This window comes from Diorhabda carinulata, chromosome 2, assembly GCF_026250575.1.
Source record: "Diorhabda carinulata isolate Delta chromosome 2, icDioCari1.1, whole genome shotgun sequence".
NCBI classification, from domain to species: Eukaryota; Metazoa; Arthropoda; class Insecta; order Coleoptera; family Chrysomelidae; genus Diorhabda; species Diorhabda carinulata.
Genome location: NC_079461.1, coordinates 22,629,444 through 22,648,350, shown reverse-complemented (window position 1 = coordinate 22,648,350; position 18,907 = coordinate 22,629,444). Strand labels below are relative to the sequence as shown.

At 31.5% G+C, this 18,907-nt stretch overlaps 1 protein-coding gene across 5 annotated transcripts in view; it reads right to left on the bottom strand.

Moving 5' to 3' along the window:
- Positions 1–18,867, bottom strand: part of LOC130890798 (rho guanine nucleotide exchange factor 12) — a 234,869-nt gene extending 216,002 nt beyond the window's left edge. For 2 of the 5 annotated variants that reach the window (XM_057795119.1, XM_057795122.1), the window contains exons 1-2: positions 18,573–18,867; positions 5,876–6,087 (exon numbers count right to left, since the gene is read on the bottom strand). In XM_057795119.1, the coding sequence (XP_057651102.1) occupies positions 5,876–6,087; positions 18,573–18,601 (241 nt within the window). In that variant the 5' untranslated portion in view covers positions 18,602–18,867. Of the gene's footprint in view, positions 1–5,875; positions 6,088–18,022; positions 18,039–18,572 lie in introns of those variants that run through there. The other 3 variants (XM_057795120.1, XM_057795123.1, XM_057795121.1) reach the window with 3 other exon arrangements.
- Positions 18,868–18,907: the final 40 nt, after the last annotated feature.

The window sequence follows — 18,907 nt, the reverse complement described above, 5'->3', positions numbered from 1 at the left end:
TCTCCATTTTATTGCTCTATACCTTTCTAAAATAGACTGTAGGAAGCATAGATATTATATTCTTTGAAGTTGTACACAATTCAAGAAATGATAAAATGCATTTTTTTGACCATTCTTTGTTTTTTATTATTTTATAGGAATAAATAAGATTTAGAATCAAGAAGAATTAGAAGAAGTAGAACACATAGAATAGTTAAGATACTTTTAGAAACTAGATTAATAAAAAAAATATATTAATTAGAATATATAAGAAACTTAATAATATAATTTGTTTATTTAACTAAAGAAAAAAGAAGCAATTAATATAAAAAATTAAATCTTCTTCTTCTTCTTACGTTAGGACTAGGTTCTTTATTTTCATCAAGGGTTCGCCAGGAGTAGTTGGGATGCTGAGGACCAGCTTTCATACCACCTTATAGGTGGTCGTCTAGGAGGTCGAGTTGTGTCTGGTTTCTTTTCCTTTGCAATTTTTGCTAACCTTTCATTTGGCATTCTGTCAACATGGTCTCTCCATTCTCTTCTGCGGTTCCTTGCCCATCTTACTACATCCTGAATATCGCACATGTCCCTTATTTATTCATTTCTCTTCCGATCGAGTAACGTATGTCCTGTTATTGATCTCAGAGTTCGCATTTCTGTTGTTCTCAGGAGCCGTTTAGTGGTTGTGTTCTCCGGTCTAGTTTCTATTGCATATGTCATAACCGGCCTTACGCAAGTTTTATATATTCTAATTTTACATTTTGTACTCATGTATTTATTTCGCCAAATTAAATCTCTAAGGTATCCTGATATTAATGCTGCCTTCGTTGTTTGTGCTTTTACTTCTTTCTTTAGATTTCTATCGTTTGTTATGTTTGTCCCTAGATATTTGAAGGACATCACTTGTTCTACACTCTGATCGTAGATCGCTAGTTTACATCTTCTCGGTTCTTTAGATATTGTGAGAGATTTTGTTTTTTTTTTGTGTTTGCTATTTGTTGGAATTAATATAGGAGCTTCTGTAGGTTATCTTCGTCTTTCGAGATGATTACTGCGTCATCAGCATAGCATATTATTTTTATCTCTTTGTCTCCCATTCGGTATCCTCTCCCGGCTTGTTTTACTTCGTTGATGATTTCGTCCATTATAATATTGAACAGGATTTGGCTTAGGCTATCCCCTTGTCTAATACCAGTTACCGCAGGTATTTTATTGCCTAATTTGTTTGCCGTTCTCACAAAGGAATAATTATCAATATTAATGTCCCGAGTGCATGTCAAATTGTCGATAATTTAATTTTCTCGAGTGCGCGAATGCGCACAAGAGGAAATTATGAGACAATTTGACGTGCACGAAAGGGCATTTTGGCAGACTATTTCCTGAGAAAAATTTAATTTAAAATAAACTTAATTCTGTGTTTAAAATTTGTTATTCTTTAAATTATACCGTAGTTGACGATCATCATATTGGCATTGAATTGGTATCTACGGTAACTTATTGACAACAGTTTTGTTCGTGAAAAAATATTTCAAAATGAGTTTACGTTTTGGGCAGAATTCCACGCAAGTAATAGACGCCGCAGTGGATAAACTAACTCCACTGAATACGAAAAAGTCGAGAGATTCTGCGTGGCGACAGTTTCAACAATTTTGTGATGAACGAAAATACACTTTGAACAAGGAAACTTCTGTCGCACAGCTGGCCGTAATTCTAAGAGATTTCGCTTTCAACATGAGACGTAGTGATGGGGAAGAATATAAAGAAGGTGTTGTCAAAACACTTTGGAATACAATAGCGAAAATTTTGCAACAAAAATGTTATGAAGAGTTTAACATTATTTTCGATCCTTTTAAAGATGTAACGTTTGAATGCGCCAGAACTGCGAGAGACGCAAAAAAGAAGCAGTTGCAAAAGTGTCCTGAAAAAAGAAAAACAAGTGCATCTAGCTTATCAGGACAAGATATTGATAAAATGTGTGCCATTTGGGACGAGTCGACTCCGGACGGACTTCAACGCAAGTTCTTTCATATTGCTTCATATGAACTGGCGTGGAGAGGAGGAGAAGCATGTAATTGCCTTTTGAGTTACTTTGAAGAAGAATTTGACAACTACGGCAACCCTACAGGACGCATAGCTTATAATCCTATTTTTTCTAAGACAGCGCAAGGAGGGAGTCATAGGTTAACAGAAAAAAGATGGTTAGTCCAAAACACCACCGAGCCTGATAAATGCCCAATAAGGTATTTAATGTAAAGCATGATATCAAACAATCTATCATTATAATTTTGCAGGCTTTTTAAAATGTTGAAATAAAAAAGAGGAAAACATATTACGGTCGATCGTCTTTTCTTAACTGTAAACCCATCATGGATGAAAGAAACATCAAAAGGTTTTTTTAAAAATTGTTCAGTAGGACGAAATGAAATTTCAAAGTGGACAAGAGATGCAGCGGAAGCTATAGGAATTGACACGAAAAGAATAAAAGTGACAAATCACTCGAACCGTGCTGCGGCAGTTACTCAGCTTGCCAAGGTTGGGGTTTCAGAAAATCAAATTATGAAGGTTACCGGACACTCAAATCAGGCCTCGATAAAGAGTTACCTCGAAGTAAATAGTGAACACCACGAGGAAATTGTACAAAAAATGCGAAATGACAGTAGCGAAGTAACAATAAGAAGTGGTGGAAGCAGCATAGAAACACCATCGTCGGCCTCCAGTAAAGTTGTATATTCTAATTGCATTTTCAATAATTGTTCCTTTTCTTAAAATATAAAATTAAAACCAAATGATGTTTATTAATCCTAGACGAAAATTTGGCACTAGTGCGAATTATCGATAATTTGCACTAGTGCAGTATTATCGCTGAAATTTGATCGTTGCTAGGTAAACATAAAATATTACAGCTTTTTGGTTGGCTTAAATTTTTCGAAGGAAATAGCCGGTGTTATTTATTATTATAGTATTATAGTGTAGTATTAGATAAATTATAGTCAGTGTAATAAAAATGAAACTTTTAATTAGCTCAATAAAAAAGAAACAATATTGGTTCAGAAGAGGCAGAAAATTTTGTTAATAATTGTGAAGTGTGCTAAATAAATAAATGAGAAAAACCCTCCAGTAGTTGAATTTAATTTAACATATCAATATTTTAAAGATAGCAAATCATTTATATTTAGCAATAACATGAAAATGCATATCCTATTTCAAGTGTAAACGGAGTTTCAGTTGTAGACAACCTACCAAATTACATTAATCATCACGGCTTACCTTATAAGATAACAGCTGATTTTGGCTCAGAGTTCAAGAGCAATGACTTGCAAGACATTTGTAAATTGCATAAAATTGAATTACATTATATAACAACAAAAAACAGTAATTCTAATTCACCTGTCGAAAGATATTATTATAGTTTAATTGAACATTTTAGATGTTCAAAATAAACAATATGATACTTAAAGAAAAAACGCTAAAGTAAAAGAAATAATAATTAATATAAGAAACGAAAACAGAACTGATCCACCCTCATATACAAATCAAGAAATAGCATATATCAGAACCAAATTTAGAGATACAAAATTACCTAAATTGAAAAAAGGTGAAATTACAGAAGACTCTGATATACAATTAGAAACAAATAAAGTAATTTATAAAAATATAATTAGAACTGAAATATGAAGCCGGCAACGTTGATAATACTTCTCATGATTTATCAGAAGATTGAAACTGAAGATATAGAAATTACGCAGATAAATAATTATTTGTTACCAATTAATTTAGGATCATGTAACCTTATATACACTAAACATACTTTTATATATTATATAGATTTAAAAGATATTGATTAACAAATAGAAATTAGATAGAAAATTAGAAAATATTTATCCACATATTAGATCAAAAAGAGGTTTAATAAATGCTATACGAAAAATAGATAAATGGCTTTTTAGAACTTTCGATTCAGATGATGAAGAAAGATATGATAACGCAATAAATGTTCTACAGCAATATCAAAAGCAAATAATTCATCGAGTAAATCTACAAATATCATTACATAAAAAATTGATTGATCATTACAATAAACCAATAACAACTTTATGGAACAACCAACAAAAACTTCAGAATAATTTAGAAAAATTTCACATATCATTAGAAAATAAAATAATAACTTCAAACAATTTCATTAGATTTTATTATTATTATTATTATTTTATAGTACAATTTCACAAATTAATCTGGATTGTCAAAATTTAATTACATTAATTGATAATATTGAAAACGCAATAACCTTTTTTAAATTAAATACAATCAATACTTCAGTAATCTCTAGTCAAGAAATTTTAGAAATGATAAAATATTTAAAAACTATTTATAAAGAAAAACAGATTCCAAAATGTAATAATATTCTAACATATTATCTATTTCTGGGCTCACAAGTAACATTTTCCAAATCCAAGAAAATATTTGCCACCCAAGTTCCAATATTAAAATCCCAAGCCTCTGAATTTTTGCACTTATATCCCGTTATGCAAAACCAAAAAATATTTATTCCTCTTCAACTTTATTTGGCCAAGAATCCAGAAGAAGTAATTTTAATTAAAGAAGAATGTCCCGTTTTGGAAGAAAGATATTACTGCAAAGAAAAATTTGAATATATATTATAATATACTTAAATACTATAGAACTCTTAAATGGCCGTTTTCCTAGAAACTGTTTCGTTAGTGATGTGAATCTTCAAGAAACTATAATAGAACAAGTGACACAGTGAAGTTTTAGTAATTTCAAATTTAGAAACTAAAGTGTTATCCAAATGTGTTTCGGACCATTATTTAGAAATAAAACATCCATCAATTATTAAAATTCCAAAGAATTGTAGTATTTAAATAGAAAACGAGATTTTCTCAACTAATACATAGATTAAAATAGGAAAATCAATAATCGTACCAAAATTAGATACAAACTCCGAATTTATGTAAAATATATTTTGAAAAACTTTATGAAATAGATAAAATTGCAAAAAATATAAAACCGATTCATGAAATACAAAATCCACAAAGCCATAGTCAATTGGACTATTTTCGTCAATAGTAATAATTTGTGTAATCATTTCAAAATTTTAGTTAATTCGAAAATTTAAAGGACAAATTTGAAGAAATCCGAAAAGTGAAAAAATGAAGAATATGAATCTAAAGAAAGAAGAGGAGCTGAAGAAAACAGGATCTAAAAAATCTTAGGGATGGGGGAGTTACATGAAGAAAAATCTAGAATATTCTAAAAATTAATCTTGTTAATTCAATCGTTTGAAATTAATAGAGTTCGTTCATTTGTAACATTGTAATTTGTGTTTCTGTGTTAATAAAATTTTTAAAAATAAATTTTCGAAAGTTAAATATATAATTTGACAGCCGTAATTATCACTGCCGTGATTAACGGTTATTATTGATTATATAACAGTGGAAAAAATTTTATTCAATCGCCAATTTTTGCTAGTAAAATTATGAATCCTATTATAGTGTCATTAGAAGTCTGCTCTATTATTTTCTAAAAATATTTTAATTAAATATTCCACTTAATTATTAGCTTTGTCACTTACTAAGTCGTTTATTATGGCAAATGTTGAATATGTTGAAAATGTTTTATAGTTGTTTACATTTTTGTTGACAGCGACACACGATATAATAGTTTTGTAAATACTATTTGCATTTAATTGATTTTGTCAAATTTTGTCCAGAGCAATTGATTTTGTCCCGACAGACATAATTTTAAAAAATCATGGCTTACATCTGGAATGTTTTCACTTGTTCTAACGAGGATTTCTCCTAATAGAGTATATACCACATAGTTTGAAACTTTTAATATATTTTTCTTTTAATCAAATCTAATTTTCTTGGCAACTCACCCTCTTTAACACTCTGTACATAAACAGGATTATCACCAGAAACCTTCATCCCGTAACCATGTTCATCGCGGATAACGAAGACGCGCACCACATGCTGTTGGTTTTGGGATTGATCCATGAGAGAGGCAGGCCGTCCCACTGCCCCCGAAACCGGTGTGCTTGGACTCGGAGACGGCCGCCTCATAGAACCGTTCATACACGGCGAGGGGCTACTGAAACAAAAAACAATAAATAGATAAAATAATTGAAACAAACATCATTTTCTTATAAATCTAATTATGAAAATATTCACTAATTCGTAAAAATTTACATGCATATACCTATCAAACGTAATAAATTTTGTGGTTTTAGAATACCGTAAGTAACATAAATATGCTTTATTTGAAAAGTCTTGATATTTCATATATTATTTACCACAACGGTAGGTAAAATTGAAGCTGTTCCTGTGAACTATGCAGGACAGAGGTGTATATGAAAATGTGCCCCCGAAATATTCTAAATGCATCAGGATAAATTTATTAATAATTGTTTTAGGTTATATTTACTACATTATTTACTACATGAAAATTTTCAGTAATGCTTGAGTCTAAAGTTATTTTAAATTTACTAACTTTACATACTTCAATTCATCTACATTTACTACATTATGGAAGGTATTTGAACTGTTATTTATTGTATACAATTGGACATTTTGTCAGTTTTTCTCCCATATGAGATATTTCTCCATCTCTCTACCCTCCTGAGCAACTGACGGGATTGTTACTCCTTCATATCGTGACCTTGATCAGTCAACCACGTTTACGCAGAAGTAATTCATTTCGACCATCTCAGCAACTTCTTGCTAATTGGAAAAAATAAGTTTAGCAGTATCTAAACATAGAGAAAATGAATTGTTAGAACAACGCAAGAGTAGGCAAGATACCGATAGAATACGTACACAAGAGAGAAGAAAAAGTGAATTACATGAAGGACACTTGACCAGACTCGAAAGGAACAGAATGCTCAGGCAAGCAAGTCAGTTAACACGAACAGCAGAGGAACGTATTGTGACAGCACAGAATCTACGGCAGAAAAAGTTGAGTTGAGTACTTTAATAACGCCTACTTGTCTTCTACGAGAATTAGGCGAGAATAAAGGATAATTGATGCTGTGGTTCCGATGTAACGATATGTTAGTAAAAGTAACAGGTCCGTACCTCCTTCTTAAGCATATTGGAACAACATGGAACCTGGGTATATACCTCACATTATACTTCGATTGTCGCAAACTGAAAAGAGCTTTCTTTCTCGAATAATACAGTTTTTAATAATTGTGAAGTTTGACGGCTTATTTGGACACTATGAATTTCGTGACCAATTGTTTTGCTCAAGATTTTTTCGAGGTTACCGAAAAACTGCCACATATGTTGCCTAGATCTGTAGATAACTGTGGAATTGTGATTGTTACAGAGCATCTGGAGAATTTAAATATTACTCGTGAGTTTTCAGTGTCTCACGATAATGTGTTCGAGGCTTTGACAGGGTTGGTGACTTACAATCCCTTCTAAAATGATGTCATTATAGACAACAACGCTTGTTCTACAGCGCAAAATACTGTTCAAAGCGCGTTCCAAAATATTCAGTACAAAGTAATAACGTTTCTCATATTTTAGAAGCATCATGGCATCAAGGAAATGTTGAATTTTTTACATCGGGCTATGCAGGCGTCCAATGATGTGCTATGGCAATGAGTAATATTATAAGAGTATCTATCACTCCATCTCAACAGTGGAGCATAAACACTCTTAATCAAAACATGATAGAAAGAGATTCACTGTACGAGTATGTCAAACTGCGATTATTGAATGCGGAAAATCCTACAGGTATCTAAATCAAAGAAGACGGTTATTTAGAAATAAGGCATTTCGATTTAGTTAAAGCAAAAGGGGCTAGAGCTAATAATGGCAAAGCATGCGTGATTGAATGTCCCAATAAGATTGGCTCTCGGCCATATCTCGGGAACCGTTTATAGTACAGCTTCGGGAAAAAAACAAAAGTGACTTCGAGAAAAACCTGGAAATTATTTACAGAGTTGTAGGTCCACCGCTAGAGGGCGTAATTAAATACAAAAAATTATAAAATGAATAATTTACGAATTTTGCCTAATTAAGATGCATTTAAACTTTGATTATCGTATTCTTCAAGAAATTCGGCGTATATTTGATTTTACAAGTTTTAGTCTATGTCTTCAAATAAGAGATGGGGGGAAGCGGGAACTTTATTATAAAAAAACGCCTGTAAGTCCAGTTCTACTTAACCTATCTATGCACACTTAGTCTTTTTGAAGAGAGCTCATAACTACCAATGTTAGAGTTATAATTTCGAAATAACCTAATGAGTAACGTATACGCTAGACGGCACTATTTATTTATTTTTTAAATCTAGCTATCCTTGAAAAATGTTGAATGGAAACATGCAGTTTTAATTAAGGAAAATAAAAGTAGACCAAATTAGCAACAGAATAAGGAAAACCGCATGTCGATATCTTTTTCGTATTACGAAATATCCTAAGAAATTTGTAAATTTTAAGCATTTTCCTTTAAACATAAATTACTCCGGGTTGACTGAACGGATTGGTAATATTGATAAAAATTGTACGTAACTTTCAGCTGCAACGATTTGAATTGAATTGACATGAGAGGCACTTTTGATTGCTGACAGGAGACCAGAAGATTCTACCAGCCTTAATTTAATTGATGTACAGACATTAATTGAATTACATCTCGAATCCCGAAGTACCCGGCGGACAAATGAAAGATTTCTGGTGGCGCATTAAATATCAGAATCGCGGGAGTCCACATATGGTAATGTGTATCGAAAATGACCCATCTTTTAAAAATGAAGAAGGCATTCGTCTCCTTGACCAAGTTATATCCTGCTAATTGCCACCAGATAATACTGATCTTTATGATTTGGTTAAAAAAAATCAAATTCACCGGCATAGCCATACATGTCAAAAGAATAATACCAACACTTGCCGGTTCGATTTTACAAGACAAGAATCCGACCAAACTCGGATTAACTTGATTAAACTGATGTAAATGCCAGATGGGTTAATAATTATAAACTTACATAATTTGGGTTTGTAATTGGAATATATTTGGAACCATGTGGCTCAAATGAAGCAGTAGCATATTATGTTGCAAAGTATATCTCTGAACCAACCGCATTAGATTCAAGAATAGCCCAAGCAGTGCGACAAATACAACGTGAAGAAAATGACACATCCCGATAACTCTTTTAAGGTTTGTATGCGAATTATGCAAGAACGACAAATCTCTGCTTGTGAGTCCGCATTTAGACTGTGTCATCTAAATCTAAGCGAGCTCAAGAAAATGTATTTTCTCAAACACTCGCAAGCCCGATGTCGGTTACCGAGTATTGAAATTTGGTGATAGTTAACAAGCAACGGGATATTGTAATAATATATTTGACAAGTACAGAAAATGTCCACATAACCACCCATAATTCGACTTAATTAATATGAGTTTGCTAGAATCGTTACGAGTTACGGTACGAGTTCCATATTTTGTAGCAGTAACAGACTCCGAGAACTATTATTTTAGTCTTTTGCTACAATAAATTCCGTATCGTAATGAATGTGAGCTACTGAAAGAACACGACTCCGCCCAGGAAGCATTCCTAGTAAAAGAAAAATGCCTCCGCCAAACCAACGAGCGTATGCAACTGTTTAGAGAACGATACCGACAGCTAAAAAATGCTTTTAACCAAGTTCATGCATTTCGAAGAAAATCTATAACCTAACGACGAACCCAATGATGAAATGGAAGCACCTGAACAATGTATGGCTGATAATGAGTTCAATACGTCTTGCAGACCTATGAATACTGATCAGGTAGAAGTCTTTCAATTTGTGATACGAAATATTCAAGGAAACTACAACAGACTAACGCTCTTCATTACAGGGAATGCGGGAACTGGTGAAACATTTAAATTGCTGGAGGCTATACACTTCATAATGCCATAAAGTTTCCTGTGTAAAAATATCCCAAATGCCCATACTGACGGTAAATTTTCTCATATTCATGCGGTTACAGTAGAAAGATATACAATTTCTATTTATTGACGCAATATCCATGATCCCGTATGATTGCTTTGCATGATCGACTCCAGATTAAAACAACTTAAGAATAGTGATGCAACTACCTCCAATACGAGGATCCAAGTATTCAATAAACCAATAAGAATGGTTCCAGCAAAACATTTGTGGCGCTTATTCTCTTTAATAGAGTTAATAAAAAACATGAGATAATAAGGTTGCGACAAGTTTGTGAATATATTGAACGCTTTAAGAGTAGGTGAGATGAATACCGAAACACTTTTTTGATCTTAGGCAGAAAGTATCTTCAAATAGCTCTAGAGAGTTCTCAATTGAAAAAGCTCTATGTATTTACCCAACGAATCAGCAGGTCAATAAACATAATGTAGCCGTTCTCGAACGATTCAGGAATAAGAATACACAAAATAACAGCCCAAGATCAATTAATTGATGGAACAAAAAACAATGATCAGATTGATATTAATAATATAATACAGTCGGACATTAACAAAAAAAAAACTAAAAATATGTGTTGAGGTCTAACGTGGACGTTGCTAAGGGACTTGTGAATGGAGCAATAGGTAACATCACCGAAATCATATGGTCATAATACAGACACGTGCTCATCTATACGATAGCGATATACCATCGACCAACACTGCAACGTGCTACGAACTACATCGTAGTTCGAATTAAAAATACTAAAAAGTTCAAAATAAAATTGAAGAAAAAAAACCTTTCCTAAAAACAAGCATTTATTATTTGTTAATAAAATGAGCTAAAAAGTTAAAAATAAAGTAACTAATAAGAAATATAACATTTTATAAGTTCATTGTAACCTTTAACGATAATTACGCTTCTTCATCTGCGACAATATAAAATAATTCCATATCGTACGTAATTATATTTTAAACGCTAAAACATTATACCTTAACTATTAAATCTTTCCGTTTTTATTATACTCCCAGTTTTATGAATATCTTCTTCTTTTTCTACTTCTAGGAGATCTGTCGATCTGTTAATTCTGAAGCTGCCTCTGCATCTTTTCCTAAGAGGTGGATTGTCAACTATCTTTCCACGTTTTAGGTGGTCTCCCGGTATGCCTTGAGCCGGGCTGGTTGTTTTCTATGACTATTCTCGGAAGTCTGTTCTCGTCCATCCGTCTTACATGGTTGTACCACTGCCTCTTACGTTATCTTCCCCATCTTACAATGTCTTGTATCCCCCACTGCTCTTTGACATATGTGTTTCTTGCTCTGTCTCTTCTTGTTTTCCCCACTATTGTTCTCAGTGTTTTCATCTCGGCCACCCTCAGCATTTGTTTCGTCTTGTTGGTGTCCTCTCGGACTTCCTTTCCGTACGTCATGATGGGTCTGATACAAGTCTTGTAGATTCTAATTTTGCTATCTTTGCGCATGTACGGGTTGGACCAGACTATATCTCGTAGGTATCCTGATAGTGCGGATGCTTTGTTAATTTGGCTTCTTAGGTCTTTAGCTGGGTCGTGGGTACTTGATATGTCTATGCCCAGATATCTGACCCCAGATATCTGAATTGCATCACTTGTTCTATGGGATTGTCCTCCACCACCAGCTTACATCTGAGCGGATCCTTCGCGATTGTCATACATTTGGTTTTGCTAATAAAAATGTTCATATTGAGTTGGCGGTTTACCAAGAAGAACTGGAAGAGTTGTCTCTGTAGGTCGTTTTCTGATTCGGCGATGATTGCTGCATCATGCGTTGGTATGGTATGCTACGTATACCAAACCAAATATTTTGTTGCCCATTCTGTATTCGAGGTTGAGACATGTTACTTTGTTTATAATTTTATCCATGAGGAGATTAAACAAAAAGGGACTTAGACTGTCACCCTGTCTAATTCCTCCCGGTGTTGGGATATTTTCATTGAATTGATCTCCTACCTATATGAATATAAACTTGTTAAATTGTGATAGCAAAAGGAAAAAGGTGCTAAATGTTATTAATTTCATCCCAAATGTAACCCATTTTAGTGTTAAAAATATATAATTATGTACGACATGGAATTATATTGTCGTAGATGAAGAAGCTCAATTATCGTTAAAGATTACAATGAACTAAAGTGTTATATTTCTTATTAGAGTTGGTTTATTTTGAACGTTTTAGTTAATTTTATTAACAAATAATAGAAGCTTGTTTTTAAAAAACGTTTCTTTTTGATTTTACTTATGTTCATATCAATACTGTTGTCTGGTTATTAGTTTAGTGTTTTTATACCGGTTACTTAATTCTTTTTAATTGCCAGTGTAAATTCTCTCAAATCTGAAACTTCTTTTTTGGCTTTATATTAGATTTAATTCTCCAATGTTTCCACTATTTACATTTCGATCTATTTTTTTATTTATTTTAATTTAAAATTTTCCCATAATCTTCTCTTAAAATGTTTATACATATCTACTTATAAAGTTGTCGGTATTGACCTGACAACCTTGAGTTGAGCAGTATTGACCTGAATTTAAGTAAATAACTAAGTGTTTACCGGTTTCAACGTGCATTTGGTGATGAGATCACGAGATTCTGTGTTTCGCTGATAAAGCGAAGAGGGCGAATATCCTTTGATGATAATACACGCGCAGGTAGGCCCTGTGCTTCTGTCACTGATGGAAACATTGAGAGAGTGAGATGTATGATCGAAGAAGATCCAAGATGCACATATCAAGTGATTGAAGTGGCCATTGACAAAAGTGGCCCCGACAAACCCATGGTAATTATTTTTATAATGTCTATAATTTCGGGGCTTATTTTTCATTTCACAAGTTTTAGTCTATCTCATCAAATAATCGGTGGGAGGGGGGGAGTGGGAACATTATTGTGAAAAAATGCCTGAAGGCTTAGTCTGCTTTTAACCAGCAATACAAAATATATAAATTGCAAGCAATTTAGTTAGCAATGTGAATCAGATCATAATCCTGAAATACTTCCTTGTTTTTTTTTTGGATAGATGAGACTAAATTGTAGAACCTCCATTGTATGAAGGAGATCCAACATCAGGCTCGTTGGTCTGAATATGTATGATGCTGGATTCTAGACGGAAACATAATTGAGCTATTTGATTTAATGAGACAGATCATGGAAAAAGATATTTAGACTTTTCAAAAAACGAATTACCGCTTCCATTAGAAGACATACCCTAAGCCATTCATCGTGACATGATCTTACAACACGATGGTTGTGCGGTCCCCAAATCTCCAGAACTAACTTTTAAAATACTATGTGTGAAATTTCATGACATTTCGATTAGTCAAAGAAAAGTGGTAGCCATTCAAGTGAAGCTACTTTTGTTATTTTCAAAACAATTTCTTGTGTTAATTTATCATTGCTTCTTGATGAAAAAAAAAATACTAAACTGAACAAGCTCAGCAATGGCCTCAGAAGTGTTAACTGGACTCTGCTCCATCAAAAAGAACCATTTGTTATTGGTTTGCTGAATTTTAACGTGGTCGTGCAGACACCAATGATGGTGAACGTTCTGGTCGTCCAATTGAGGTGGTTATTCCAGAAAACATCAAATAAATCCACAAATTGTCCATACGAAAGCTTTTTTCAAACAGCAACCTGTTAATGATTCAGTGTTTGGCCACGTAATAAATAAGATTTTTTGCGTCGATATGTGACAATGGATGAAACATGGATCCATCACTTCACTTCGGAATCGAAAAGATCATCATCTGAGTGGACTGCAGCTGGAACCGGAACCACGTCCCAAGCATCCAAAGGCACAACAGTTATCTGGGAAAGTTATGGATTCATTATTTTGGGATGCGCATAGGGTTGTTGGATCTTTGAATGGAAAAAACAAGGAAAAATGGCCTCATATCTCAAAAAAAAACACTGTTTCACCAACGATGGTTAAATTGAATGAATTACACTTCAAATTGCTTCCTCTACCACCGTATAGTCCCGATCTGGTAACTGCTGGCTATTCGCTGATCTCAAAAAAAAATGCTCGTCAATAAGGAATCAGCTAAAATGGAGAAGAAATTGCTGAATCTGAAGTCTATTGCCTGTATTGCTTTTAAAGGAAATTACATTGATGAATAAAATCGATTTTTGGTAAAAACGTTTGTGTTTTTCTTAGGTAGTCACATGACATATTAAGCAATTAATTGATAGATAATTGGCTTCAAGCTATTGAAGTGTGGAAGCGTTCAACTTCCTTAAAATTTGTTTATTTAAGGACATCTTGAATTCGTTGTTTACAAAAAAACAACCTGATGATATTGATAAACTTAATAGGCGAATTACAGTATCCTGGTGAAGTTTTCCGAAATATCAAAGAAAAATTCGAAAACAGGCTGATACAATTTAGATCAAAATGGATAGGAACAGTTAATGAGATATATGTCAAGTAGATCTATGTTTTGTTATATAGTGAATTGTACAAAAATTCCTCAATTTTTGTTATTATAATTGCCATGTATTATTTGTTTTTATTCCATCACTTTGCTTCAAACTATCCTAAAACAATTGTATTTTTTTCCTATTTTATGTCTATTAGAAAACTAAATTTACAGTTTTATATTGATCAAGAAATAATCAAAAAGTAGTTAATTCCATATTGCATAAGAAAAGAATAACTAAAACATTAAAAAAACTAGTTATTTGTTAACTTGAGATCAATGACAGTTTAAATCAAAATAAATATTTTCATTTTTTACAACAAATTTATTACATAAGGTTAGGCAGTGAATATGAATGTTCTGCCTTTATAACTTGTCTGTGAAACAATAAAATTACTGCAAAGAAATTAGCTAACCTCATGTACTCTACTTTTTGATTCGGTTCCCTAGATTATATGATTCAACATTTGAATTTTTAGAAAACAAATCCTTAAGTACATACCATTGGAAAATTAAATTCAAGGCTGTTTATATACAGTCTCCAAAGTACTACTTTTGATTTATGAAATCAAACCTCAAAACTAAACTAATAAATAGTAGTTTTGTAAAACATATATTGAAAATGTTAATATTAATTGATGTTTTAGAACTCTGATGAGTGAAAAACACCTTTCTTTTATGTGTCCTACATAAAATATGAATATCAACGCCTCCAATTGTACTATGATTATATTTTAGAGTGTGATCCATTATAGATACAAACTTCAGATAAAACAGCAATAATTAATAAAAGCTCAATAAACAAAACAAGTATGATTTTAACAAGATTAAATTTTGTATAATAAAGAGATATATAATTATGTTTGTAAATGTTCAAATAACTTTCTATTCTGTTAAAATAATTAAACAAATTACACAATAAATCAGTTTAATGTCCAAGTAAATATGTTAATGGAACTAATACCTTCTTTCTCAGTGAATTCAGTTAGTCAATGTAGTCAATAAGTAAAACTTACATTATGAATAAGATACAACAGATCAGTTTGAAAAAGCATTCAAGTAATTTTAATAATAACATACAACAGGATATAATAAGCAAGTTTGTTAATACATAATGACTTCCAGAATATAAGCTACCAAAGGATAAACTACAAAAACGATAATAAACACGAATTATACAGAGTGAGGCTCTAAGAAATATTTTCAAGATATCTGGTTACAATGGAAGTAGCAAACAAATCTATAGAAACCTTGGTGACATTTATACTGAACATATTTACTAGCAAGTAATCATCTATAGAAACCATTGAAAGACTTAATTAACAGAATCAACTTAAAACCAACAAAATAATTCAAACCAATTAAAATTATTCCTATTAACAATCATCTTGTTATTTGGATAGTTGTTCCATTTCATACACAACTTTGTATAAAAACAAAATAATACTTGGAATGGAATGAATGAGTTCAGAGAGCCCTGATTAACCAAATAATATACAGGATAAATTTAGAGAAATAAAGTTGTTTATATTAATAGCATAAGGGACCATTGTATAAATTTATAAAAATGAATATTCCAACTTACTATCAAAACAGATAATTTTGTTCTGGAATAAGTGACGAAACAAATGGACTGAATACAAAAAGGTTGTAGATCCGCAAAGGTAAGTCCTCTACTTACTAATGGTTTACGATTTCCTAACAAACTCTATGAAAAATTTACTGATAATACCTATTTTGTATATACTGAAGAATATTTAAGACAAACCATATATCTATAGAAATAAACTTACTACTAAACTAAATATAAAAAAGAATATAACGGAAAATCTAAACGAAATATAGATTATTTAATAGTACATAAACAAATAATATGAACAATTATGATTTAGATAACACCTATTTTCGAATCCTGCTTTAATACATTTCTAAGTGACTACAGGTCACATAAAACAAGTGTCTAAGAAATGCCTTAATGAAACACATCAAAACACCTGCTCACACTACAAAGCTAACATTCTAAGGAATCAAGCACTAGCGATTAAACTAAATAATTTCTATTGTCTATCTGTCAAATACAATACCTATCAACCGTCTACGAGAAATCATCAATTAAGTAACTATTAAAAAAATTAATTAATTATCAAGATAGAGTTTTAATTTGAAAGCTAGAAAATTGCTTGGAAATAGAATAATGGAAAATGTTCAAATATGTACCGAATTCTTGGAAAATTTCAACAGAGAAATTGGTATATCTACCATCTTGAACAAATTTCATAGAAGATTAGTATTCGAAGTTTGACACAAATAAAAAGAGAACAAAGTACTGAATTGTCAACAGTAACGCCCAGTCGGAGATCTAAAATACCAAAGACTGTGTTAATGATACTATTAAAGGAGCCATTAAAAATACTGTATTTATGGCATTAAAGTAAAAATTTAACATGTTACTGTTGAAATCAAATCTCTCTCTCTCTCTCTCTCTCTCTCTCTCTCTATATATATATATATATATATATATAAATATATATAAATATATATATATAAAATACATACATACATATAAATATATATATATAAATATAAATTTTACTCAAATTATTTAGATCTTTTTATCATTTATAGCTTTTTTGTTTTATGAACGTGAACCATTTTTAAAAATGCCCTTTGTTGTGTATTAGATTCCGTTTCAAGGATTTTTGAATCTTTATAATTGAATTTATGTTTTATGGATCTTCCATGCAGTTCTATTTTTTTTATCGTTTTATCGTTGATATATATATATATATATATATATATATATATATATATATATATATAATATATAGTATGGTCAAATAAATTCATTTTCATTGAAGTTAATATCAATATGGATATGTATATAACATATAACATGATATTGTGAGTTTGAGTAGAAGAACGCATTCTATTTAAAAGAAACTAAATATTACTCTCCCCGGTCTTTTCATATTAGAATCCGTTTTATGGTTCAAAAACACTTTCACAACTCAGCTGAGAACCCATTAATAGCTAACCTATTAGAAGAAACAATTTGGACATTTACTTAACTATACACACTTCTGATCTGTTAAAGAATTCCATCACCTCAGTAACAAAAAATTATTCAATCAGCTACCAAAAATTGACAGAGAAATTTCTCCTTGAAAGACCCTATTATTCTGTGGCGGGTTTCTAGAATTTACCATATATTCAATATACTGGCAAAATTCATTTTAGTATGAAGTAAGATATTATATGCATTATCATTATTATTGTTAAGCCAAATTGTTATTTTATATTATCTAATATAAAATTGTGTCGCTTTGTCCATAAAATTGTAAAATTTTCTAAGGATAATAAAGTTTATCTCTCTCTTTTTCTAAATTACTTTGAAGATTTTAATAATTGTATAAACATTGCTTATGTAGACAAAGGTTTCATTCCACTCTGATAGTAATGTTACATCATGATCAATATAATTATCAACAAAACATTTACAAAGTTGACCTATTTTTTCCTATATGCAAAAATGTGTACACAATCATGTTAAGTGTTTTATAAATGATGTAATTCTAAGAGTTTTGGTTTTTCAAGTTTTTAAACATAAGTCTATTAAAAATAGAGGCAATCAAAAATTATTGAAATGAAAACAATTCTTTGAGTAATACCTGCACTAAATATTCCGAATCATCACAATAAAAATGATAATTCCAGATGTAAGCACATAGTGACTTAACATTTGCAATAGTTAAAAAGAAATAAAAATAGATATTTAATCATTAATTAGGCATATATACATAAAGTCATGTACAAACCAGCATAAAGAACGCCTACTTAACTACAAAAATACTTTGCTAATAAATTTTATTTTATATTTAAAGATAGCTATTCTATTTGTATGAACTATGTACAAGTATATGTGCCAAAAACTGTTTTCATTGATGAATAATCAAATCATTTCATAACAAAAGATTGGGTAGATAAAAAGGATAGTAGAAGTAACTAGAAAACTTATTTCTAGTTGACTTTATAGAATCTACCCAAACAATACAATAAGGCGGGTCAATCCTAGACATACGACTATTTGTTGTTTTCTTTAAATTTAGATGACAGGTAAGAAATAATACGGTGACGTAAGTGTAACTACATTCACTGCCCTTCGTTTTGTTATTGACCATCAATCATTAAAACAAAACTAAATGACTGATTTTTTCTCACCTATCAGTTTGTGCAGAGAAATTATCCATTTCTATCTACAATAATCCAATATTTACACCACAAAATAGTAAATAATGAATGTCCACGGAAGCAGTCATTTCCAAATATTTCACTAAATAACATTACTGCCTACGATTTTCCGCAAAAATTAAGCGCCGCACAAGAACATCACTAACATATCGATCAAAATAAAAAAAAAGTTCGACGAAATAACCAAAACTTTCCGAAATTATCGCTTACAATTATCGAGACCAACAAGTGTCAGCCATCTTGGGTTCAGATTCACTTTAAGGGGAAAAGTCTAATGCGTTTGCGCGTGTCATTTATTTAACTTA